The sequence below is a fragment of the Zalophus californianus genome, chromosome 15 (assembly GCF_009762305.2).
Source record: "Zalophus californianus isolate mZalCal1 chromosome 15, mZalCal1.pri.v2, whole genome shotgun sequence".
NCBI lineage: Eukaryota > Metazoa > Chordata > Mammalia > Carnivora > Otariidae > Zalophus > Zalophus californianus.
In genome coordinates, this window is record NC_045609.1 from 29,897,208 (window position 1) to 29,923,069 (window position 25,862).

Consider the following 25,862-nt stretch of genomic DNA (forward strand, 5'->3'; position numbering starts at 1 on the left):
TGTCTTCTAATTTCTGAAAGTTTGTAATTATTTTTTTCTTAGATGTTCATTAGAATTCACATCTGAGCCTGGAGTTTCTTTTTCTTTTTTTTTTTAAGATTTTATTTTATTTTTTTAAGTAATCTCTACACCCAGTGTGGGGCTTGAACCCACAACCCCGAGATCAAGAGTCTCACATGCCACCGACTGAGCCAGCCAGGTGTCCTGAGCCTGGAGTTTCTTTGTGGAAGAATTTCTGATAAATTCAATTTCTTTAATTGGCTATGCAGATTTTGTTTCGTCTATGGTAGTTTTGATTGTAATTTTCAAGGCATCTGTCCATTTCACCTAAGTTGTTAAATTCCTTGGCAAAGAGTTATTAGAAATTCCTTATTATCTTTTCAATATTTGTAGGATCCATAGTGATGTCCTCTTTTTAATACTTGATATTAGTAATTTATGTTCTTTCTTTTTTACTTATCAGTTTAGCTAGGAGCTTATTAATTAGTTGATCTTTTCAAAGAAGCAATTTTAGGGTTTGTTATTTTCTCTGTGGTCTTAAATTTTGTTGATTTCTGTTTTAACTGCAAGCTTTGTTGACAAAGTAGAGTAAATTTTGTAAAAACATAATCAATTTTATTCCCCTGCTGAAAACCTTCAAGCATTTCCCATGGCATTTAGGATAAAAGACAAAAGTATTACAAATCCTGTAGAGCCCTCCATGACCTTGCCTTTTGTCTACTTCTCCAACCCCATTTGTTGCTACTACCTCACTCACAATGTTTCACTTGCAGTGGACTTTTGACAATTCCTATGGCAAGCCGAGCTTTTTCCTCTCTGAGACTATTCTCTTCACCTGGGCCATTCTTCCCCTACAACTCTGCATGGCTATTTCCTTTTTATCCTTCATGTGTCAGTTTAAAGGATAGCATATCGAAGAAACTTTCCCCTGACCATTCTAAAGTAGCTCTCTGATGCCTACATCCCACAATTATTCCATATCATGTGATCTATTTACTTACTTAATAAGCACTTTCTGTAAATTATCATTTTTGATTATGTTTGACATGTCCAAATTTATTTGATGTTAGAGTTTCATCTGAATAGGATACTACTGTGTTGAAGTACAGCATCAAGGCTAGTTAGGCTGTAGATTCAGACTGGCTGAATTTGAATCCTAGATCCACCACTTATTGTGTGAATTTGGGCAAGTTATTTGATCTCCCTGAACCTCCATTATTCTACCTGTAAAAAAGGGGTATTAAATAGTACCTATCTTATAATTGTTGTAGAGATACAGTTAAGGCATCAAAAGTGCATAAAACAAACCATGGAATATAGTAAGTCCTCAGGAAATACACATAACTTATTGTCATTGATTTCTAGGGCCTAACACAGTGTCTGTTATTCAAAGAATGGATGTGAAGAATTGTGTAAAGTGTGCAGTTGTTATTCAAGAGTGTCAGCTATCATTGGCCCAAGTCCTCAAGGCAATGCATTTCTCATATAATATAGGCTTTACTATTTGCCATTCATCTTGGCTCAAATTAGCAACAAGACATTTCTATGAAACAAGTCAAATGAATTTTTCAAATTGCTCTTCTCATGGACTATTTGTGCCTTATTTCTCCCTACTGAACATAAAGTCTCCAAAAGCAGGGACTGAGCCCTATTATGGTGCCACACCACGCTCCTTATAGGGGATGAAGGCATAGCTCTGTCCTTGAGAGAACCAACTTGGGGGCACATAGGTAAACAGGCAGTTACCATAAAGTGTGGTACATACTCTATTAGAGAAATACCTGATGTTAGATGCTGTAGGACATCCATATCAGACTGAAAGTACAGCTAACAGACCTCCCAAGGTAAGCTCTCCATAATGCTGATATAATGCCTGACACACAATGGGTGCTGAATAAATGGATGCTGAATACCCAGAGGGGGAATAGGGTAAGATGTAATTATATATACCCATTAACTTTTCTAACTCCATACCCTTGAGAGCTAGGAGTGGTACCTCACTTATCAATCGCTGGACCAGATCACTGTCCCATTCTATAGATCAAAGGGCTATTCCCACAAAAGGCAGGAAGAGTAACAATGGAAATCAAAACAGAAATAGTCAATCTTCAGTGGACGATAACCTGGCAAGATACACTTTGGGTCATTAATGTGAAATAAATCAGATATAAATACAGTTATTATTTTAAATATTCTTCTGTTCTGACTACTTATGTTTAGCATTTGTGCTTCAACAATGTGAATATTTTTTAATAATGTGAATAGTTAAAAAAGAGAAATAATGGCCAAAATATGAATAAAATTTATTTTTAATATCCTACATATTCTATAACACATAGAATGCAAATTTTTATTTAAAAAAATAGTCGCAGTCCTCTTTTATTGATAACATAACTGAGACACTTATTTCATACATTTAAATTATCTTGAGATTTGATAACAATATTTAGCTACAATGTAGCCCAGAAATGAAAATATACAAAATAGTTTTAAGAACACATGTATTTCTACCTGTGGGTACACTTACAAATCATACAAAGATACATATTTATTTTAAAATAAAGACTTTGTAAATGAAACCAGTTCATCTAATTTTTACCAAGGTATGACAAAAAATCTTTTATGCAAACAAAATTAAAATTGAAGCAGAAATAACACCTTCAGCTTAGTTTTCTAATACATCAATTAGATGGTAACTAGACTTATGGTGATTATTTTGCAGTAAATACAAATATTGAATCATTACATTGTGCACCTGAAACTAATATATTGTTATATGTCAATTTTACCTCAATAAAAAAATTATAAAGTTAGAACAATTAAAATAGTTTGCATTGATCAAAAAGAATCACATCAATTCTACAAATCACTATTTCTGAGGACAGAACTATAATTGTTCCCTTCCCATTTCTGTCATGCTTACAATAAAAGATAAAAAGTATTCTAAATACAATAAATGGAATTCTTATATTTTAAACCATTTTAATATAAAGAATAGCAATCAAATCGTGTCTTACATTTCTACTTAAGGTTATATTGCACTAAAATTATTTTACATGGAAGAACTAGTTGATGTATCATGACAAAATACCTTCAAAACATTCTTTGACATTCACATCTATATTAATGGATATTTCACAGTCCACTTAGATAAATTTTCTAGTGTATACCAAATCATCTAACAAAAACAAATCTATAATGCTAACTGTTTTGAGAGCAAAGATATTCAGTATTTATTATTACTGCCTTTGGGAAATACACTGACTTTTAAAAACAAATTTAGTCAGTCATAGTACCTAGTACCTAGTAATAACATATGAGCAATACCTGAAAATTCTTCATTTATTGTTGAGTTTCTACAAGGCTAATTTTTAAATACAACATTTATTTTATTTAAAAACAAAAAGAAAAAGTGTCAGTCCTTTTATGCAGTGGAGCAGAATTATGAGAAGAGAGATAATAAGAATAATCTTCAATGCTGGCATCTAAGCTACGTGTTTTTAAGTTTTTAAAAAAATTTTTTTATTTTTAGTAATGTCTATATCCAAAGTGGGGCTTGAACTTATGACCCCAAGATTAAGAGCATGCTCTTCTGGGTGGGTCAGCCAGGTTCACCCCCCCAAGCTATGTTTTATATAACTTAAAAATTCAGTTTTCATCATTCTGCTGCAATATAACCAAGCCTATAACCAATGTTAGAGTCTTTGAAAATCATGATTATAATTAAAGCTTGGAATTAAAGCATGATAAAGCTAATGGCAACCTCCTGAATCCCATTTTAAGTTAGTTCTACTTCCAAATAACACTTTAAAACAGTTTCAAATAACCTAACTGATTAGCCAGCATCAGCTTAGGAATTTTTTTCAATGTTCTAAGGTATAACTTTTGGCATCAAAAAGCACAGTAAGCACTTTTGATTTGTGATGAATAAAAAAAAAAATCAAGTACTAAAAAACCAGTGGTTCCTGTGACAAGGCAAATATCCCCTTCAAGTAATGTTCCTCCCAAAATTAAAGTAACATTTTATTTCTCCCTCTGAGATATTATTAAGGAAAAGAAATCATGATTTTCTTTAGTTGAGGTGCAAAAACTGCTTCATAAGTTCATATGTTGTAAAAGCCACTGCTTGAGAGGGAACACAGCGAATGTAATTAAGAGATAAACCACGATATAATCCTCTTCGAATTCCGTGGTGTCCATAGACATACTTCAGAGTCTCCCACATGGTACTGAAAGACAATGGTTAAATGATGGCACCGTTATACCCACTCAAGAAGAGACAATTTCAGGATTCATAACAGAATTTTTTAAAAAGATTTTATTTATTTATTTGAGAGAGAGAGAGATAGTACAAGTAGGGGGAGGGTCAGAGGGACAAGCAGACTCCCCACTGAGCACGATGCCCAGATGGACACAGGGCTTGATCCCAGGACCCAGAGATCATGACCTGAGTGAAGTCAGATGCTTAACCCACTGAACCACCCAGGCGCCCCCATAATAGCATTTTTAAAAGAAGCCAAAATGCCATCTTCAATAGGTTTTGGAAGGCAAGTGTAAAAACAAGCTGAAAATTCACAATAAAGCAGCAATTCATTCCAAACAAGTACAAGCATTATGCACAGAATTGCCGGGTTCATTAGTACAATCTATTTTGTTTGGACTATGCCTGTAACATTTACTGGCAACACTATCTCATAATAATACCTGGACTACTGGTAAGACCGCAGTCCTATCTCCCTACTTGATTTAAACACTACATTCCCTAAAGAAAATGAACAATGACAAATAGAGAACTTACAGGCACTTTTCATATTCTGGGAGAACAGTTCCTAATTGCATTCGCCGACGAGTTACATCAAATGGGTAGCTAAAAGAAGAAAAAGGCAGAAGGACTTAAAAATGATTTTTAGTGTTCTATGCAACAATTATTGAATACAAAGCCCTATATATTATTTCCTTAGAAAAGAATGTGTTCCGGGCGCCTGGGTGGCTCAGTTGGTTGAACGACTGCCTTCGGCTCAGGTCATGATCCTGGAGTCCCTGGATCGAGTCCCGCATTGGGCTCCCTGCTCAGCAGGGAGTCTGCTTCTCCCTCTGACCCTCTTCCCTCTCGTGCTCTCTATCTCTCATTCTCTCTCTCTCAAATAAATAAATAAAATCTTTAAAAAATAATAATAAAAAGAAAAGAATGTGTTCCTATAACTTTATCGTTTTGTCTAATCTGGGAGTTAGTATATAAGCACGTGAATAAATTAAATAGCAATACAAAGGTCTTGTTTTGCTTATGTGGTTCCATGGGGTTAGATAATTCTTCTCTCTCATCATTACAATATAGAGTTCTATTCATTCCTCAAGACCAAATTAAATGCCACTTTCTGAAGATTCAAACTGGGTATTTTTCATTGTTGGAACCTAAGACAGGGTTTGTCAACTTTGGCACTATTAACATTTTAGGTTGGGTAATTCTTAGTTGTGGGGGTCTATCCTGTGCACTCTGGGATGTTTAAGTGCATCCCTGGCCTCTACCCACTACATGCCAGTAGCATACCCTCAGCTGTGACAATCAAAATTGTCTCCAGTCATTAAATAAATGTCCACTGGAAGCAAAATCACCCCCAGTTGAGAACCACTACTCTAAGAGTATTCAGTAAGTCCCCCTGTATAGAGTAGACTAACAAAAACTTTTCCTTAAGGGAAAAAAACCAACAATATACATATTGCATTTAGAAGACAGAGAAAATTCTATGTAAAAAAAATTACCTAAAATGAAATATACAAAAGCAATCTCTTTTAGGAGTGGGACCCCAGGTGATTTTTTTTAATTACTTTTATTTTGCTAATATTGACTACTTGTGTTAGGTCTTATGCTAAACAATTTATGTAAACTATCGCATTCCATCTTCACAACTGCATGAAGTAGGTACTATTATCCCAACATTAATAAATTAAATCTTAGAGACATTCTCCAGTGTGACAAGCTTTCTACTTTCTTATTCAAAGATCTCCATGGTACGTAATATATACCTAAGTGATATATGACAAAAATGATATACTTTTATATATATTTATATTTACAATGAAATGTTATAATTGAAAAGAAACCATTTTTTTTTAACCAAACAGCTTAAGAAATAATATTAACCAATCACTGAAGCTCCGTATGCATTTCAATAGCATCTCCAGGAATTATTTTTTAAGGAGCATGGTAAGAGGAAGAAACTTTATGAGAATTAAGGGACAAAAACCTCAACCTGAAGGATTTGGTTTCCTAGCAGGAAAAGATGTATGTGAGTACAAGGAATTGGTTAGTAGAAAGGAGAGAAGGTAAGAAGACCAGGTACAAGGAGAAGAGCAAGGGAAATAATAGTAAGAAAGAAAAAGCATGCTAGGCAGTGTTCTATAGTAAAAACTGATAAGACAGAGTGACACTTGGAAATGTACAATGTGAAAATTGATTTTGAGGTATTATCAGGGCTAAAAGATTAATGGTTATCAGTCACAAATAGGAAAGCTAGGCGCTGAGGATTGTCACCAAGAGGAAGACAAGAAAGGAGTATCTGAACTGGAGTTTGCACTGATGGCAGAAGTCCAACAGAAACCTCCAAGAGCTGGGGCGCCTGGGTGGCTCAGTCGGTTAAGCGTCTGCTTTCAGCTCAGGTCATGATCCCGGGGTCCTGGGATTGAGCCCCGCATCGGGCTCCCTGCTCCGCGGGACACCTGCTTCTCCCTCTCCCACTCCCCCTGCTTGTGTTCCCTCTCTCGCTGTCTCTCTCTCTCTGTCAAATAAATAAATAAAATCTTAAAAAAAAAAAAATCCAAGAGCTTGCTAGAGAAGTAATGGAGAATCAGTAATGAAGATTTAAATAGAATTTGTTATCTGTGCAGAAGTGACCACTGAAACCATAAAGATAGATGAGCTCTCCTAGGTATTTATGGGAAGGGCAGAGGACGAAGGTCAGGCTGGGCCTTAACAACTCAGCATGACTAGGGAGGAGAAGGAGGATATGAATCAGCAAAATGCCTGAAAAGGGAAGCCCAGAAAGGTTGATTGCCATGAGAGGGTACTGTTACAAAAACCCAGAACCAGGACAATTGGAAGGAAGCAAAAGAACTGAGAGGGAGCCTTTGGATTTGGTAAGAGTCTACAGATGTAGAATACAGTTTAAGAAAAGAAGTGGGAAAGATTTTAAGGATCTACATTGGAAGTGAGTGGTAATGAAAAAAGGCAGTAAAAGCAAGAAGAGAATCAGGTAGCTAAGGGTGATCATGTTTCTGCAAATGAGCAAGGTTCCAGAGTCAGGTTTCCAAAAGTAAACCACACACCTTTTCTTTTTAACCTTCAACCTCCTATGATCTGCTTCCACACACAAGTACACTGAACCTGCTTTCGCAAAGGTGATTCTTCATTGTAAAATCCAATGACCACTTTATGTCTCGGTATTTAGCTTACTTTGATTTTTCTTTTCCATTGGATACTTTTTTGTCTTTGTGACACTACCACTTCCTGTTTTTCAGGATACTCCTCAGTCACAGAAAGCTTTTCTTCTTCTTCCTGACAAGTTCCTTCTTCTTAGTGTTCCAGCCTCTTTCGATCTCATCTACTCAATCTCTCTTGGGCTGGGAAATTCTTGGAAATCACCTTTCCAATTACAATATAGTAATACCTTTATATTCCCACTACAACTTCTATTAATATATAATTCATTGTATTGCTGCTGTCTTAATAAGAATATAGGCTTTTTGAGGCCATAATTTTGTTTTTCCCTCAGCAAATGTCCCAAAGTCTAGTACACTGTCTGGCACAAAGGAGGCCTTCAAGATTTAGTGCAAGAGAAGTGCCTCCTTACACACACACGCGCACACACACACACACAAATGGCTCAAATTTCAGAAACTCATAAAGGCAAATTCATGAGAAAATATGGGTGAACACCATACTTTTTTTTTTTTTTAAGAGTTTATCTATTTATTTGACAGAGAGAGACACAGCGAGAGAGGGAACACAAGCAGGGGGAGTAGGAGAGGGAGAAGCAGACCTCCTGTCGAGCAGGGAGCCCGACACGGGGCTCAATCCCAGGACCCTGGGATATGACCTGAGCCAAAGGCAGACGCCCAAGGACCGAGCCACCCAGGTGCCCATACTTTTTTTTTTTTTAAGATTTTAATTATTTATTTGATCGGGAGACAAAAAGCACAAGGCAGAGCAGCAGACAGAGGGAGAGGGAGAAGCAGGCTTCCCGATGAGCAGGGAGCCCGATGTAGGGCTCAATCCCAGGACCCTGGGATCACGACCTGAGCCGAAGGCAGACGCCTAACCAACTGAGCCACCCAGGCGCCCAGGGTAAAGACCATACACAGTAATTCTTTCTAGCTTGCTGTCTTTTTTTCATTCTTTCATTTAAAAAAAACTTTTTAAAGATTTTAAGTAATCTCTACACCCAATGTGGGGCTTGAACTTACAACTCTGAGATCAAGAGCTGCATGCTATATGGACTGAGCCAGCCAAGCACCCCTCTTTCTTTCTTTTAAATGAATCCACAGGAATTTGGATGGGTTTAAACTAATTTGGTCAATTTGGCACATAATTATTTATAATATGCTTAAGGTGCTACATCTGGAAAAATGTATTCAATTACTGCTTATATTTTGCAAGGGATCCTGTGTTTTAATAATCTATTAGAAAAACTAAAATGATTAATGCTGAAAATCAAGATTGAGAAACTGCAATTTGATTGAATTAAGTTGATGAAGAAACTTACGATATTGTCTGCGCTATTGCTCCAGCAACACCACCACAAAGTAAGTTTATGTGGGTTTTCAGAACTAAGACATTAGGATTGTCTGATGAAGGTCTGCCAAGAAGGGTAGGAGCATGGGAAAGCCCAACACTCTTTAAGGTACCAAAAGTAAAAAATGAAACACCTGAAAAACAAAATACAGTTTCACCACTATGCTTAACATTACATGAACCAAGAAAAGACACCATTCTTCATAATAAACAATTAACTCAAGGAACAAACTATACATTTCCTGATTTCTGATGTTTGGCTTTTTCTAGAAGAAAAAGGTTTAATTAATGTTTATAAATAACCTAAAGATGACAAAATAACCACCTATAAAAATTATAGCTGTGGTTTTCATACACTTACACTTCAGTTTACTAAATAAAGGCAGTAGTTGAGTATAAATGCCACCTTATATATTAATAGAATTAAGTAGTTTTCCAAGGTTTCACATGAGTAAAACTTAAATTCATGATTAATAATTACAAGTAAATATGACAACTGATATTCACAATAACAATGACAGTGGTAAGATAAAAGCAAAAACTTTAGGAGTGACAAAGAATTGTTATTTTATCTCAGTGCCTAATTTTTGAAGAGTTGTGACCATGGGAGAAATGTTCATATTGGATCACAAGACACGTGAAATCTAATAAATATTATCAATAACATGCACTTGGTGCTTGCTGAACATTTACATGATTTTGTAATTGACCCATTAAAGTCTCACATTAACAAAATAAAGAATAGAATTCAAGCAATCCTATCAACTAAACATTACTCAAGATAATTTGATATCTACTAAATTTTAAAAAAAACATTTAAAATATACATGATGCTTAACAAGAAATGAGCACTAACAAAACTTTAGTCTAGGAGAATACCTCAATATATGCATTTATTCATTTTTTTGAAGATTTATTTATTTATTTGTCAGAGAGAGAAAGCGAACAAACAGGGGAGCAGAGGGAGAAGCAGGCTCCCTGCTGAGCAAGGAGCTGGATGTGGGACTCAATCCCAGGACCCTGGGATCACAACCTGAGCCAAAGGCAGACGCTTAACTGACTGAGCCACCCAGGCGTCCCCGCATTTATTCTTTATACAGAATTCTTATTATAGTATTTTGAATTGATGGTATATAATTTTAGAATATTCATATACTTTTCTATTTGGGAAATCTATTTTAAAGACTTAATCTAAAATCTGAAAAAGCTCACAATGAGGAAATTCATAGCAAGTTAAATGGAGGTTGAAAAAATTAGAAATATACAAATGATGTGGAATAGTATTCAGTGAAATATGATGCAACTAATAAAAAGGACATTTGTGAAGAGTATTCAAATATATGAAAAACGTTTGGGAAATGGGGGAAAATGAAGGAAGAAAATTATATATATACTATAGGTTAAAATATATATATATATTTTTTTTAAAGATTTTATTTATTTATTTGAGAGAGAGAGAGAATGAGAGATAGAAAGCACGAGACGGAAGAGGGTCAGAGGGAGAAGCAGACTCCCTGCTGAGGAGGAAGCCCGATGTGGGACTCGATCCCGGGACTCCAGGATCATGACCTGAGCTGAAGGCAGTCGTTTAACCAACTGAGCCACCCAGGCGCCCTAAAATATATTTTAAAAACAAAAAATTTAGAGAAGAAAATAGAACAAAAAATTCTAAGTTCTGCTTCCAACACAACGGCAATCTAGGTATTCTTTTTTTTTTTTTAAGATTTTATTTCTTTATTTGACAGAGAGAGACACAGTGAGAGAGAGAACACAAGCAGGGGGAGTGGAAGAGGGAGAAGCAGGCTTCCCACTGAGCAGGAAGCCCGATGTGGGACCCGATTCCAGGACCCTGGGATCATGACCTGAGCCGAAGGCAGATGCTTAATGACTGAGCCACCCAGGCGCCCGCAATCTCAGTATTCTGAATGACTTTGTCATTGCTATTGGACTTGCAAAAAGGGTGAGAAGGTCTCCAAAAACCCCAGCAACACAACCTTCCAAAAATATAAGCTGGAGCCCACTTGGGAATTGTGGGCCCATGAGAGAGGTGAAGTGACTCAATACAATGAAGCCAATAACAGAAAGCTATTGAGATGGATCTTGCCACTGGGTTTGCAGAAGATGGACTCATTGGGTCTGAAACTCGGAGATTAAGATCAAGTAATGGGCTCATAATTAAAGAACATCAACCATAGAAGGAGGCAAATAAATTTTTTTTAAAGATTATTTATTTATTTATTTGAGAGAGAGAGAGAGAGAGAGAGGCAGAAGGAGAAGCATAGGGAGAAGCAGACTCCGCACTGAGCAGGGAGCCCGATGCGGGACTCATTCCGAGGACCCTGAGATCATGACCTGAGCCAAAGGCAGACGGTTAACTGACTGAGCTACCCAGGCGCCCCAGGAGGCAAATAAATTTATACATTTATAAAACAGTGGGTAAGGGTTCAGAAAAATCAGTGAACAAGAAAGAAATTTTTGAAAACATAAAAAGAAAAGCCACAGGTATAAATCAAATAGCAAAGTATAGAAACAAATATAAATGTATCAATAATCACAACTATTAGGTGGGCTAATTGGCAATTAAGGATTTTACAGACCAGATTTTTAAAAATATCCAGTTACATAATGATTGCAAAAGAAATATCTAAAACATAAAGACATAAAAAAAAAAGTAGAAAATAAAAGGATGAAAAAAGATATACCAGGCAAATATTAACTTGGATCTGTCCAAAACCTAATTATGAGTTAAGGGGAGGGGGCAGGGATTTGAACCATGAATATACTAGATGATATTAAGAATTCTTTTTTAGGGGCACCTGGGTGGCTCAGATTTAGGTTAAGCATCTGCCTTCAGCTCGAGTCATGATCTCCAGGTCCTGGGATAGAGCACCATGTCTGGCTCCCAGCAGCGGGGAGTCTGCTTCTCCCTCTCCCTCTGCCTCTCACCCTACTTGTGCTCTTTCTGTCTGTCTCTCTCTCTCTCTCAAATGAATAATAGAATTTTTTTTAAAAAAAAGGAATTTTTTTTAAAGTTCCATAATGGTATATGGTTATGCTTTAGAAAAAAGCATAGAGAGGAGCTGAATACTGAAATATTGTGGATGAAATAAAATGGATTTGCTTTAAAACAATTTGGGATGAGAGTGGAGGGAATTATTTAGGGGCACAGATGAAACAAGACTGGTAGTAAGTTGATCGTTGTTGAAGGTAGGTGCTAGGTGCATGGTGGCTCATTATACTATTGCCTACTTTGAATATGTTTGAAAATTTCCACATTTTAAGCAAAAACAATAAAATAATAAACTCATGGGATGCAGCTGAAGCAGGATTTGGGGGGGGGGGGGGAAGCCTACATTAGGGAAAAAAAAATCCAAAGGTTGAAAATGAATGAGGTGGGGCGCCTGGGTGGCTCAGTCATTAAGCGTCTGCCTTCGGCTCAGGTCATGATCCCAGCTTCCTGGGATCGAGCCCCGCACCGGGCTCCCTGCTCGGCGGGAAGCCTGCTTCTCCCTCTTCCACTCCGCCTGCTTGTGTTCCCTCTCTCACTGTCTCTCTCTCTGTCAAATAAATAAATAAAATCTTAACAAAAAAAAAAAAAGAAAATGAATGAGGTAAGCATCCAACTGAAGAATAAGCCTGAGGGGGGATGCCTGGGTGGCTCAGTTGGTTAAGCGACTGCCTTCAGCTCAGGTCATGATCCTGGAGTCCCGATCCTGGAGTCCCAGGATCGAGTCCCGCATCAGGCTCCCTGCTCAGCAGGGAGTCTGCTTCTCCCTCGGACCCTCCCCCTCCTTATGCTCTCTCTCTACCTCATTCTCTCTCTCAAATAAATAAATAAAATCTTTAAAAAAAAAAAAGAATAAGCCTGAGGAAGGAGATAATTAAGATATGAAAAAGAATCAATGAAATGGAAAACAAAGGTAGACTAGAGAAGAAAATAAAAGCCAAAACTGATTCTTTGAAAAATCTAATAACTGATTAAACAATGAAAAATGGGCATGGCAATAGAACAGATTAAAAAAATATGAAGAAATAAGGGAATTCTTTAGCCAAAATAAAAGAAAACTAATACAAAAGCGTCAAGTTTAAAATGGAAAAGAAAGGTATAAATTACCAAAAATGGTTCACAAAAGATAGAAAACCTGAATGTTCCTACAACCATTTAAGAAATTAAACCAGGATTTTAAAAATCATCCACAATGAAAACTTTCAAGAAATGGATAATTCTAATTATTTTATAGAGATTATTCCTGAAGATGGAAAATGAGGAAATACTCTTTAACTCATTTATAAAACCTATATAACCTTGATACCCAAACCACACAAGGATATTATAAGAAAAGAAAATTACAAGCTAATCTCATTTAGAAATACAGATGTAAAACTTTTAAAAACAACTAGCAAACTTAATTCAACAGGATATAAAAAGGTCATGATGTCATAACCAATTTGGGTTGATCTTAGAACATCTATTAATGTCATTCATCATATTAAAAGATTAATGGAGAAAACTTATGATCACCTCTGTAAATGCGGGAAAGGATGTCTGATAAAATTCAACATCAATTCACATAAAAATTCTTACCAAAACTTCCTTAACGCCATACATCAACATTATGCTAAGTGAAGAAGTATTACAACAGTCCCTTTAAAATCATTAAGGAGCCAAAATGCCCAGTATCATCACTTCTATTCACTGCTGCACTGTAGGTCCTTAGCTATTACAGTAAGCTAAGATAAACATAAATAAATAAGGAAATAAGGATTAGAATGGAAATTTAAAAAATGATATAATTTGTACAGGATATGAACTGCCCACACAGAAACCCCAAAGCATCTACAAGTAACATGGTGGCTGGCTATAATATCAATAAGTAGGATAATGGCTAGCTATAAGATCATAAAAAATTAAGTCAAACAATAAACTGAAATTACTAAAAGACACAACACAGCTTATATGGTATCTATAAATATATCTAACAAAAATGTCCAAGACATTCAAAATCCCAACAAGGGTTTTTGTGCAATATCAAAAACTGATTCTAAAATGTGCACGCAATAGCAGAATATCTATAGTTCTTACATTCCTTAAAAAAAAAAAAAAGCAAAAAGCATAAGGTAAAGGGACTTATCCTACCAAATATAAAGACTCAGAAAACTGCACTCTATTATTTTTTTAGAAGCACCACTGCAGATCACTGGGGAAAGGAGGGGCTACTTAATAAATGGTCCTGGATCAAATGGTTATCCTTAAGGAAGAAAAAAATAAATCTAAATGGAATAGGGGCTTGAGTACAAAATGCTAAAATTTAAAAATCATTCTTAGAAAAGAATAAAAGACCAAGATTCTGCCAAATTTGAAAATACCTGCATATGGAGCCATTCCTAATATAGTGGGCATCAGGCCTCTGTAAAATCCAAGGAAACCACCTTCCTTTTGAATGAAGAAAAATTAGAAGTGAGATTATATTGTGCTTAGTATGAAAACATCAGAAAAACAAAAGCCTACATTCCAATGAAAAATTTATTCTGGAACCCACCCTTAAACATAGATGTGTCATAATTTTTATTAATATCAATAACCATAAAAGAGTTTAAATAACATTCAAAATATCAGTAGAGCTTGTGACTCTTGATCTTGGGGTCAAGAGTTCAAGCCCCATGTTGAGCATAGAGCTTACATAAAAAAAGGGGGGGCACAATATAGGTGAGAAAAGTAAATGTGAAATACCTTTGCATAAATTGTTTTGAATGCATGAATAATTCCTGTATAAGTGTGTTCCCCTTTCACCTGGAATGCTAGGCGTACTCTCACCATGTCAAGAGGGTAAGTACAGATAACTGCTGTCATACCTGAAAAAAAAGTAGAAAGTTAAATGTAAAATCATATATATGTATCTTCCTATCATTAGTAGTGCTCTCAAATTACAGCAATGCTGAAAACCCAATGCAATAAAAAATGATAGCTTACTGAGAATTATATCATAATATCATCAGCTGAAAAACAACCTTGTAGGCAAAGGGTCACTTTGTAAAATCTTTTCAAATTCTTCCCACTGTGAAGTTATATTATTAACAGGAAAATAGTACAGTGTAGGTGGATCATGAGTATTTTTTTTAATTCTATTTCTTGTCTATTCCCAAATAGGATACCAGAAAGGAAAAACTATCTTCTAGCACTAGGCAAGATACTTGACTTTTTATTTACTATCTCTGATCCTAAAATGAAGAGATGTTTTACTTACCAAAGGAGTTTTTTTTTTTTTAAGATTTTATTTATTTAGTTGACAGAGAGCGTGAGGGCGTACACATGAGCAGTGGAAAGGGAAAGGAAGAAGCAGGCTTCCCGATGAGCAGGGAGCCTGAGGCAGGGCTCAATCCCAGGACCCTGGGATCATGATCTCAGCTGAGGGCAGATGCTTAACCGATTGAGCCACCCAGGCACCCCTTGGAATTCTTATAAAAATAAAATAAAGGCATTTTTTTTTAAACTTCAAAGCATGATCATTATTTTCTTTTTAGTACTTTGGTAAATTTGTTGTTGATGAAACATAATAATATAAATGTTCATAGTCATAGAAAATTTGTTTTAGGAATAAAAATCTTTTTTTTTTTTTTAAGATTTTATTTATTTATTTGAGAGAGAGAGAGAGAGAGAGAATGAGAGATAGAGAGCATGAGAGGGAAGAGGGTCAGAGGGAGAAGCAGACTCCCTGCTGAGCAGGGAGCCCGATGCGGGCCTCGATCCCGGGACTCCAGGATCATGACCTGAGCCGAAGGCAGTCGCTTAACCAACTGAGCCACCCAGGCGCCCAGGAATAAAAATCTGATAAGCAAATTTAGTATTAAGTTCTAGATTTTCATCAATATATAATTTTCAAATTTCATGAACTATCCAGCTGAGCTATTTTAATTAAATCATCTATTTATTTTTTAAAGATTTTATTTATTAATTCATGAGACAGAGAGAGAGAGAGGCAGAGGCAGAGGGAGAAGCAGGCTTCCCACAGAGCAGGGAGCCCGACGTGGTACCTGATCCCAGGACCCTGGGATCATGACCTGAGCCGAAGGCAGACGCTTAACTGACTGAGCCACCCAGGCGTCCCTTAAATCATCTATTTTTAAAATAAGTATTATCGGGTGCCTGGGTGGCTCAGTTGGTTGGGCAACTGCCTTCGGCTCAGGTCGTGATCCCAGAGTCCCGGGATTGAGTCCCACATCGGGCTCCCTGCTCAGCGGGGAATCTGCTTCTCCCTCTGACCCTCTTCCCTCTCGTGCTCTCTATCTCTCATTCTCTCTCTCTCAAATAAATAAATAAAATCTTTAAAATAAAATAAGTATTATCTTTTTAAAATTTTTATTTCAGTATAGTTAACATATAGTGTTAGTTTCAGGTGTACAATATAGTTTCAACAATTCTATACATTACTCAGTGCTCATCAAGATTAAGTGTACTCCTAATCCCCTTTACCTAGTTCCCCCATCCCCCCATCCACCTCCCCTCTGGAAACCATCTATTTGTTTCCTGTACTTGACTCTGGTTTTTGTTTTGGAGGGTTTTTTGGGTCTTTTTTTCCCTTTGTTCCTTTGTTTCTTAAATTCCACCTATAAGTGAAATCATTTGGTATTTTTCTCTGACTTATTTGGCTTACCATTATATTCTCTAGCTCCATCTATGTTGTTGCAAATGGCAAGATTTCATTCTTTTTTATGGCTGAATAATATTCCTCTGTGTGTGTGTGTGTGTGTGTGTGTGTGTGTGTGTGTGTGTGTATCTCTCACATCTTCTTTATCCATTAATCTACTGATGGCCACTAGGGCTGCTTCCATAATTTGGTTATTGTAAATAATGCTGCAAAAAACATAGGGGTGTGTATATCCTTTGGAATTAATGTTTTCATATTCTTTGGGTAAATACGCAGTAGTGGAATTACTGGATCATATAATAATTCTATTTTTAATTTTTTGAGGAATTTCCATATTGTGTTCCAACAGTTTGCATTCCCACCAACAGTGCAAGAGGGTTCCTGTATCTCCACATCCTTGTCAGTACTTGTTTCTTGAGTTATTTTAGCCATTCTGATCAAGATGTAAGGTGATGGGACGTCTGGGTGGCTCAGTCGTTAAGCGTCTGCCTTCGACTCAGGTCATGATCCCAGGGTCCTGGGATCGAGCCCCGCATTGGGCTCCCTGCTCTGCGGGAAGCCTGCTTCTCCCTCTCCCACTCCCCCTGCTTGTGTTCCCTCTCTATGTCTCTCTCTGTTAAATAAATAAATAAAATTAAAAAAAAGATGTGAGGTGATATCTCATTGTGGTTTTGATTTGCATTTCCCTGATGAAGGGTGATGTTGAGCATCTTATGTGTCTGCTGGCTATCTGTATGTCTTCTTTGGAGAAATGTCTGTTCATGTCTTCAATTTTTTAATTGGATTATTTGGGGTTTTTTTTATGTTGGGTTGTATCAGTTCCTTATATATTTTGGATACTAACCTTTATTGGATATATCATTTGCAAATATCTTTTCCCATCCAGTAAGTTGTCTTTTAGTTTTGTTGGGGCACCTGGGTGGCTCAGTTGGTTAAGCGACTGCCTTGGGCTCAGGTCATGATCCTGGAGTCCCGGGATCGAGTCCTATGTCAGGCTCCCTGCTCAGCAGGGAGTCTGCTTCTCCCTCTGACCCTCTTCCCTCTCGTGCTCTCTATCTCTCATTCTCTCTCTCTCAAATAAATAAATAAAATCTTTAAAAAAAAAGTTGTCCTTTAGTTTTGTTGATAGTTTACTACACAGAGCGCTTTTTATTTATTTTTTTAACTTTTTAAAAGATTTTATTAATTGAGAGAGAAAGAGCGAGAGAGAGCACAAGCAGGGTGAATGGCAGAGGGAGAAGCAGACTCCTTGCTAAGCAGGGCGCCCAATGCAGGAATCAATCCCGGGACTCTGGGATCATGACCTGAGCTGAAGGCAGACACTTAACCCACTGAGCCACCTAGGCACCATCTTATTATTATTTTTAAAGATTTTATTTATTTATTTGAGAGACAGCACAAGCAGGGGGAGGGACAGAGGGACAAGCAGACTTCCCGCTGACCTGCCACCCAGGCACCCCTATTTATTATTATTATTTTTTTTTAAGATTTTATTTATTTAATTGACAGAGAGAGAGAGCACAACCAGGCGGAGCAGAAGAGGGAGAGGGAGAAGCAGGCTCTCCACCAAGCAGGGAGACCAATGCAGGGCTTGATCCCAGGACTCTGGGATCATGACCCAAGTTGAAGGCAGACGCTTAATGGATTAAGCCAGCCAGGTGCCCCACCCCAATTTATTTATTTTTTTAATTTTATTTTGAAGTAACCTCCATACTCAACATGGGGCTCAAACTCACAATCTTGAGATCAAGAGTCACACACTCTACCCACTGAGCCAGCCAGGAGCCCCAGAACCTTTTTATTTTGATGTAGTAAAAAACTTCTATTTTTTGTAAAATACCAAAGAAATGTACGTCCAATGTAGAAAAATTAGACGAAATATATAATAAATTTACTACAAAATAAAAAACAAATTCAACATTATCTGGATGTACCCTTTTTTTTTTCTTAGAGAGAGAGAGAAGAGAGAGAGAACACAAACAGGGTGAGCTGCAGAGGGAGAAGTGGACTCCCTACTGAGCAGGGAGCCCGATGTGGGACTCGATCCCAGGACACTGGGATCATGACCTAAGCCAAAGGCAGGCGCTTAACTGACTGAGCCACCCAGGCACCCCTGGATGCACCTTAATTAATTAAAACAATCCTCTTAGACATTTAGGTTGTCTAACCTAATTTGCTATATGCTCCATTATTTGCTATATGAAATTGTAATAGCGAAAAATGCTTTGGTGAATGACCTTATAACTAAATATTTTTGTGTATCATTTTCATTATAGATAAATTCCTAAAATAGAATTATTAGGTCAGGGGCGCCTGGGTGGCTCAGTTGGTTAAGCGACTGCCTTCGGCTCAGGTCATGATCCTGGAGTCCCAGATCGAGTCCCGCATCCAGCTCCCTGCTCAGCGGGGAGTCTGCTTCTCCCTCTGACCTTCCCCCTGCTCATGTACCCTCTCTCTCTCATTCTCTCTCTCAAATAAATAAATAAAATCTTAAAAAAAAAAGAATTATTAGGTCAAAGGCTAAGGCTATTAATAGAAATTGTCTTCCAGAAAAATTGTGTCAATTTGTAATGTCAGCCATTAGAATAAAAGTCCTATTTTCCTGACTGCTCAGGAGTATTAGACAATTATTAGACAATTAGAATATTCAATTATTGGATAATTTTCCCAACATTTAATGGACAAAAAGCATCCTCTCTGTTATTCTGGCTTGTTTCTTATATGACTTTTTCTTTTTTTCCTTTTTTTTTTTTGGTGGTTTTGTAACTTTATTTGACACAGCTGTCAGTTCTCATACACATTGATTGTATAGATTTTTCAAAGTGGTGCCAGATTTTTGAAAATGGTTACCTATTTTGTATATAGGTAACCAACACATATAGCTTCTTTGATGAATCTTCATCCTCATTACATTTTTTTTCTTTATTTTTTAAAAAATTTATTTATTTGAGAGAGAGAGCATAAGCAGGGGCAGCAGGCAGAGGGAGAAGCAGGCTTCCCGCCGAGCAGGGAGCCTGAGGTGGGGCTTGATCCCAGGACCCTGGGATCGTGACCAGAGCCGAAGGCAGACGCTTAACTGACTGAGCCACCCAGGTGCCCCATGTAGGCTTTTAACACTACCTTTTAAACATGATAAATTTGGGTGCCTGGGTGGCTCAATCAGCTAAGCATCTGCCTTCGGCTCCGGTCATGATCTCAGGGTCCTGGGATTGACCCCTGCATTGAGCTCCCTGTTCAGTGGGGAGTCTGCTCCTCCTCCCTCTCCCTTTACCCCTCTCCTCTGTTCATGCCCTTTCTCTCAAATAAATAAATAAAATCTTAAAAATAAATAAGTAACTAATTTTAAAAAGGAACGTGATTTCCATTGTAGGAGCTCCTGGGTGGCTCAGTTGGTTAAGCATCTGACTCTTGATTTCTGCTCAGGTCATGATCTCAGGGTTGTGAATTCGAGCCCCTGAGTCAGGCTCCACTCTGGGCCTGGAGCCTGATTAAGATTTTCTCCCTCCCTCTCCCACATGGGTGCACTGTCTCACATAAGACAAAACAAAACAAAACAGTGATTTCCATTCTCTTGGCCTAATTTAACTTTTTAGTTTTAATTTTTTTTAGTCTGTTTAATTTTATTTATTAGACCTGAGGTATCTTACCCCATTTACTTAGCAAATGCTACTGTAATTTTGCATCCATTTTTATCAGCCCAGACCTAAATCTGTACTAACTTTCAGAGCTTCCACGACTCCTTGAAAAAGTCTACATCAGTTTGCCATCCCTTGTACGGGAGGTGGAAAAGAATGTTCTTACGTTATTATCTAGGTATCTTTCATAGCATCTCTACCTGGATAATTATAACATTATCTGAGCTAAAAACCTACACAGCTAATATACAGGTAATACTTCAATGCAAACACATGCAACTCTTAGTTCTCCCTCGAGAATGACAAAAACTAAATTCCTTTAGTCAATGAAGGGAAAGTCAGTTTAAATAACATGTGAAGTAATGGAATTTAATTACTTTGGATCAAGATTAGCCTAATGATGGGCAGAACAGGTTTGACTGATGGAAGAAAAGGCTGATTTATGATTAGCGTATCTGTGGTACAGCTGTGATACTTTAAACCTTCCATTCTTTAGTTTGCCCATAGCAATAAAGACTATGTGCCAAGCACACCATATCAGGCGCCTTACAAATACTACCATTAATCCTCACGTGCCAAACACCACCAACAATCCTACAAGGTAGAAGATGGGTATTATTATTATTACTGCTTTAAATTTGAGAATATTGAGGTTCAAAGTAGTTAAGTAACTTGACCAAATTCATGGTTTTCTGTATCACAGAGTAGGATTCGAAATGAAGTTTTCTGGCTCATCCCAGACATATGTTGCTTTCCTGTCATTTTGTTTCCTTATTAAACATTTGCTTAGTAATTGCTAAACTTAATTTATTTCAGAAATTCCATCTGTCAATTCCGCACTGCAGCCAGTTTGATTTGTGAGCTCTTTATCTGTGCTATTTGTTTTCAAGCTATTCATTTTCAAACTTCTAATGGTATTCAAACCAGCCAGGTATGGCAGTCAAGGCAGTGACTTTTCTAAATGGCTTCTTTTAAGCTGAATCTAAATTAATACAGTACAAAGGTGGTGTTCCTGAGACAAGGTTTGGCAATAACATTACATTTAAGTTATAGCAAATACCTTATTTTCCAGGTATTTATAAAACTACATGTTTTGAGGGGCGCCTAGGTGGCTCAATCGTTAAGCGTCTGCCTTCGGCTCAGGTCATGATCCCAGGGCCCTGGGATGGAGCCCCACATGGGGCTGGGCTCCCTGCTCCGTGGGAACCCTGCTTCTCCCTCTCCCATTCCCCCTGCTTGTGTTCCCTTCCTCACTGTGTCTCTCTCTGTGGAATAAATAAATAAAATCTTAAAAAAAAAAAACTACATGTTTTGAAAGTTGGCTTAATTTTTTTTACAGCTTGTGCTAAAGATTTTGCAAGGGAAATTTTTAGAAAATAAAATTAGGAGAGATTATCTACAAAACAATTCCATCTTTAATGGAATGTTTCACATTAAGAAGTGTAACAAAGAGAATCAAAAGGCTGACCATTTTAAGGTTTGATTGTGCTGACACACATAACTTGGTTAAAACTCAGCTTTTGCAGGGGTGCCTGGGTGGCTGAGTCGTAAAGCGTCTGCCTTCAGCTCAGGTCATGATCCCAGGATCCTGGGATGGAGCCCTGCAAAGGGCTCCCTGCTCTGTGGGAAGCCTGCTTCTCCCTCTCCCACTCCCCCTGCTTGTGTTCCTTCTCTCGCTGTCTCTCTCTCTGTCAAATAAATAAATAAAATAAAATCGTTTAATAAATAAAAAAACATAAAATCCAGATTTTGCTAGGATTTTCCCAATTCATCACTATCCATTTTATTTTTATAACTGCTATTAATTTTTACAACTCCTATTTTTTTCTCTTCCCTAATCTGGATCACTTTGGTCTTGCCTATCCCATTTGCTCCCTTTGACTCCATTTCTTCTTCCCTTCTTACATGTTCCAAGTCTTCTAGTTGCCTTACTGGCTTTAGGTGGCTTAACATGAAATAACTGTGAGTTAACAAAATGGCAAATGATAAATTGGTAGAAAATGCGTATGTTCAGAAATCAGTAAAGGTACACAGGGCATCAGCTTAAAAGTTGCAAGACCATGAGTCAGACAGGAATTCGCAAGACATAAGTCAGACTGAGGAACGGGCATACCCTAATTGTACATCAGAGAATGGCGAAAAATAATGCCAACGATTACTGGAATGCTAAATTTGTGACCTAGTTTAACAATATTTTAGCCAGTTTATTTTGCCATGTTTTCATATATTTCTTTAAATTTAAAAAAATCAATCAAATCTTCCTAAAGAAAAACAAAACCTGTTAGCATTTGTCGAAAAGAAACAACAGGGGAGGGCGCCTGAGTGGCAAAGTTGGTTAAGTGTCTGCCTTCGGCTCAAGGTCATGATCCCAGAGCCCTGGGATCGAGCCCCCAGTTGGGCTCCCTGCTCAGTGGGGAGTCTGTCTGTCTCTCTCTCTCTCTCTCTGCGGCTCCCCCTGCTTGTGCTATGTCAAATAAATAAAATTTTTTAAATAATAATAAATAATAATAAAATCTTTAAAAAAAAAAAAAAACAGGTTTAAAAAAAAAAAAGAAAGAAACAACAGGCCCAAATGGAGTCACTTGTGCTAATCCCATATCACCAAACCAAGTCTTAATACCTAACCTTACTTAATACTTAATACTTAACTAAATGCAGTTTCAACCTTCTCCAGGAAGGTGCCCACTCTTTCTCTCTTCCCCTTCTGGTTATAAAAGTCTTCCATTTTGTGCAGCTCCCCAGACCCATCTCCTTGCTAGATGGGATGCTGCCCAATGCATGAATTGTTGAAAAAGCCAATCCAATCCTCAAATTTTCTCAGTTGAATTTTGTTACACAAGAATATAAAAATCACCAAGTTTTGTTGGTGTTTTTCAATATTCCTAAAAACAACTTACTGATTTCAATGTAATTTTAAACCCTGGAATGTAAGCAGAGGATTCCTAATAATTTTGCACTCTGAAATCTTGGAAACTAATTGGTGACTTTAAATGTTTACTTATTGGGCGCCTGGGTGGCTCAGTTGGTTGAGCGACTGCCTTCGGCTCAGGTCATGATCCTGGAGTCCCGGGATCGAGTCCCACATCGGGCTTCCTGCTCAGTGGGGAGTCTGCTTCTCCCTCTGACCCTCTTCCCTCTCGTGCTTTCTATCTCTCATTCTCTCTCTGTCTCAAATAAATAAATAAAATAAATAAATAAATGTTTACTTATTTTTGGAATGAAGGGGAAGTAAGAAATATTCTTCTGATAATCATATTTTACCCTTCACTCTAAGTATAAAACTATGAAGCCCTCTACAGGGCTAGAAGTAGACTTCTATAAACCCTAACTACAGAAAAAGATTATGGTGTCTTGCATTGTTCAAACTAAAATTAATATTACACTGTAAAATAAGTTTGAGGATATCCAACTAAGTTCTGATTTTCCTCACAATGACTACATTAATGCTTTTTCAAAATATCAAAAGTCCCTGCCTTGCTGGGGACTTAAGCATGGGTATAGTCTACCTGTCAAGTAATCCCGTACTAGCATTATTTTCCTGATTCGAACTTTTCTCATTTCAACTAATTCATTTTTTATTTTTAAACTATTTTTGACTTATGATCAAAACTGATCAAATTGTCAAAAGAACTTAGGAGTATGGACTCTAGAGTGAGCCTGATTGAGTTCAAATTAGACTCCACCACTAACTAGCTGTGTGACCTTGAGCAAATTACTTAACCTGGGTGTCAGCTTCAGAATCTATAAAATGGATTTCACAATAAGTCATTACCCAAATTAGGGTTTTATGGAGCTTAAGCGAGTTAATATATGTAAATAAATGCTTAAAATAATTCCCAATGTATATAAATATTATATCTAAATGTTAGCTATTATTATTCTCCCAGTCTTTTTCGAGCTATTCATTTTTTGACCCTTTCTTTTGTGAATCATTTGTCTCCTCTTTTCATTTGTCTCCTCTTTTTACCCAAATTCTTCCATTCTCAATACTTCCTGCACATCAAGAATTCAAATAAAAAGAAAAAAAAATTTTTTAATAATATAAAAAGAAAAAGAAAAAAAACAATCAGAGGATTATTGGAGAGGAATATGTAACAAAGTGGGAACGTAGCTTATCTGCTAGTAATCAGACTGACATATATATCAGTCATCCACATGGTGACTGGGATTTTTCAATTCATAAACCTAGTGTCTCCCATTTTGGCCCTTTTTTACTATTCTAACTAGCACTGCTTTACAGAGAGGCCAAAAAAGTCTTCCAAGTGCAAGTAAGGGAAATCAGAAACTACCTACCTCAAACAGTGGTGGTGATAGTTTTCTTCTTCCCCATTTTACAACCACCATCCAATACAGAAAGCAGTGTATCTTCACCTACCAGGAAGCAACGAGACTCAATCAAGTTGAGATGTGCCTGCAATTTTTGTGTATGTGCAAACTTCTCTTTTCCTCCCTTAGTCAAGAAACTGAGGACTTAATGACGAATCCAAACCGACTGAGATTGCTTTTTCCCTAGATTCTCACCCTCTTATCATCTCCACAGTATAGAATCCAGGAATTGTGGTAGCCCAAGAACATACTCTTTTTTTTTTTTAAGATTTTATTTATTTATTTGACAGAGAGAGAGAGAGACAGCGAGAGAGGGAACACAGCAGGGGGAGTGGAGAGGGAGAAGCAGGCTTCCCGCTGAGCAGGGAGCCTGATGCAGGGCTTGATCCCAGGACCCTGGGATCATGACCTGAGCCGAAGGCAGACGCCTAATGACTCAGCCACCCAGGCGCCTCTCTAGAATATACTTTAATCAGCAATTAGATTTTGGTGATTTGCAAAGGCTTTGAAGAGCTCAACATTACCTCATAATCACTGTATAAAATACAAAAATCCTATGATTGCAAATTATTTTTGTAACCACGATACCAAAGACAGATAATTCTTGGTCATTAAAACTTCAGAGATCATATTCTGAAAATACGGCAAATATGAATTTTTTATTCTGCTCCAGCAAGAAGCATAAAGAACTTCTTAACAAAGGAACTAACACTACAAGGCAGAGGCAGTAGAGGGAAGATGAAAGAGGACTTCAACCACTTCCATTTTGACCTCAGTCTGTACTTTCTAATTGCTTAAGTTTTTCTTTCCAGCTTATCTCTTAACTCAGGCAAAAGACCAAGTGGTTTAGACTTGCTGCAAAGCATCCTGTGAGCATCCTTCAAGCAATAACAACTGCCCTGAGCCAGCAAGACCCCGTGGGGTGGACCTCACAACAATGATCAACCTGAACTTTACTGCCCACCTGCATGTACCCACCGACCTTTGTCCCACATTTTCCTTATATCAACCTACAAGTATTTTCAGCTCTTTGAGACAGTCTTTGAGACTAATCCACTGTATTCCGGGTAACGGCCTCACAGAAATAAATTCCCTTCTTGTTTTACCACCATCCCCCTCTCTACCTTTGGATTTAATCCATAGTGAGTGGCTGAACCTGGCCTGTTTGGGAACCGCAAAGCCAGGCGCTCTTGCACCCGAGTCCCAGCTACAATTCTGGTGAGCCAGTCAGGAGCTTTACTTCTGATTTATCCAGCCCCCTCAGGATTCCCCAGTGTAGAGCAGTTAGCCGTGGCAGCACCCCACAGCTCCCTGTTTGTTTCCCAAGCTAGTGGCTGTGATAGGTAGGAGTCAGCTACCTGTGGCTAGTTGACTCTAGACAGGGAGCTGCTGAAACCTGTTTCATTTCAAGGACTTTCTTTCTCGCTTGCCCAGAACTGGCACCAACAGCCTTAACTGCTTTTGATG

General features: G+C 37.5%; 1 protein-coding gene across 2 annotated transcripts in view; it reads right to left on the reverse strand.

The window, feature by feature from the left end:
• Positions 1 to 2,291: 2,291 nt before the first annotated feature.
• SLC25A16 (solute carrier family 25 member 16) overlaps positions 2,292 to 25,862 on the reverse strand; it is a 49,782-nt gene continuing 26,211 nt past the window's right edge. Inside the window, exons 1-6 of one of the 2 annotated variants that reach the window (XM_027597008.2) lie at positions 24,363 to 24,442; positions 14,520 to 14,641; positions 14,156 to 14,222; positions 8,760 to 8,922; positions 4,799 to 4,867; positions 2,292 to 4,229 (exon numbers count right to left, since the gene is read on the reverse strand). In XM_027597008.2, coding sequence (XP_027452809.1) covers positions 4,073 to 4,229; positions 4,799 to 4,867; positions 8,760 to 8,922; positions 14,156 to 14,222; positions 14,520 to 14,639 — 576 coding nt within the window. In that variant the 5' untranslated portion in view covers positions 14,640 to 14,641; positions 24,363 to 24,442 and the 3' untranslated portion in view covers positions 2,292 to 4,072. Of the gene's footprint in view, positions 4,230 to 4,794; positions 4,868 to 8,759; positions 8,923 to 14,155; positions 14,223 to 14,519; positions 14,642 to 24,362; positions 24,443 to 25,862 lie in introns of those variants that run through there. The other variant, XM_035724336.1, reaches the window with a different exon arrangement.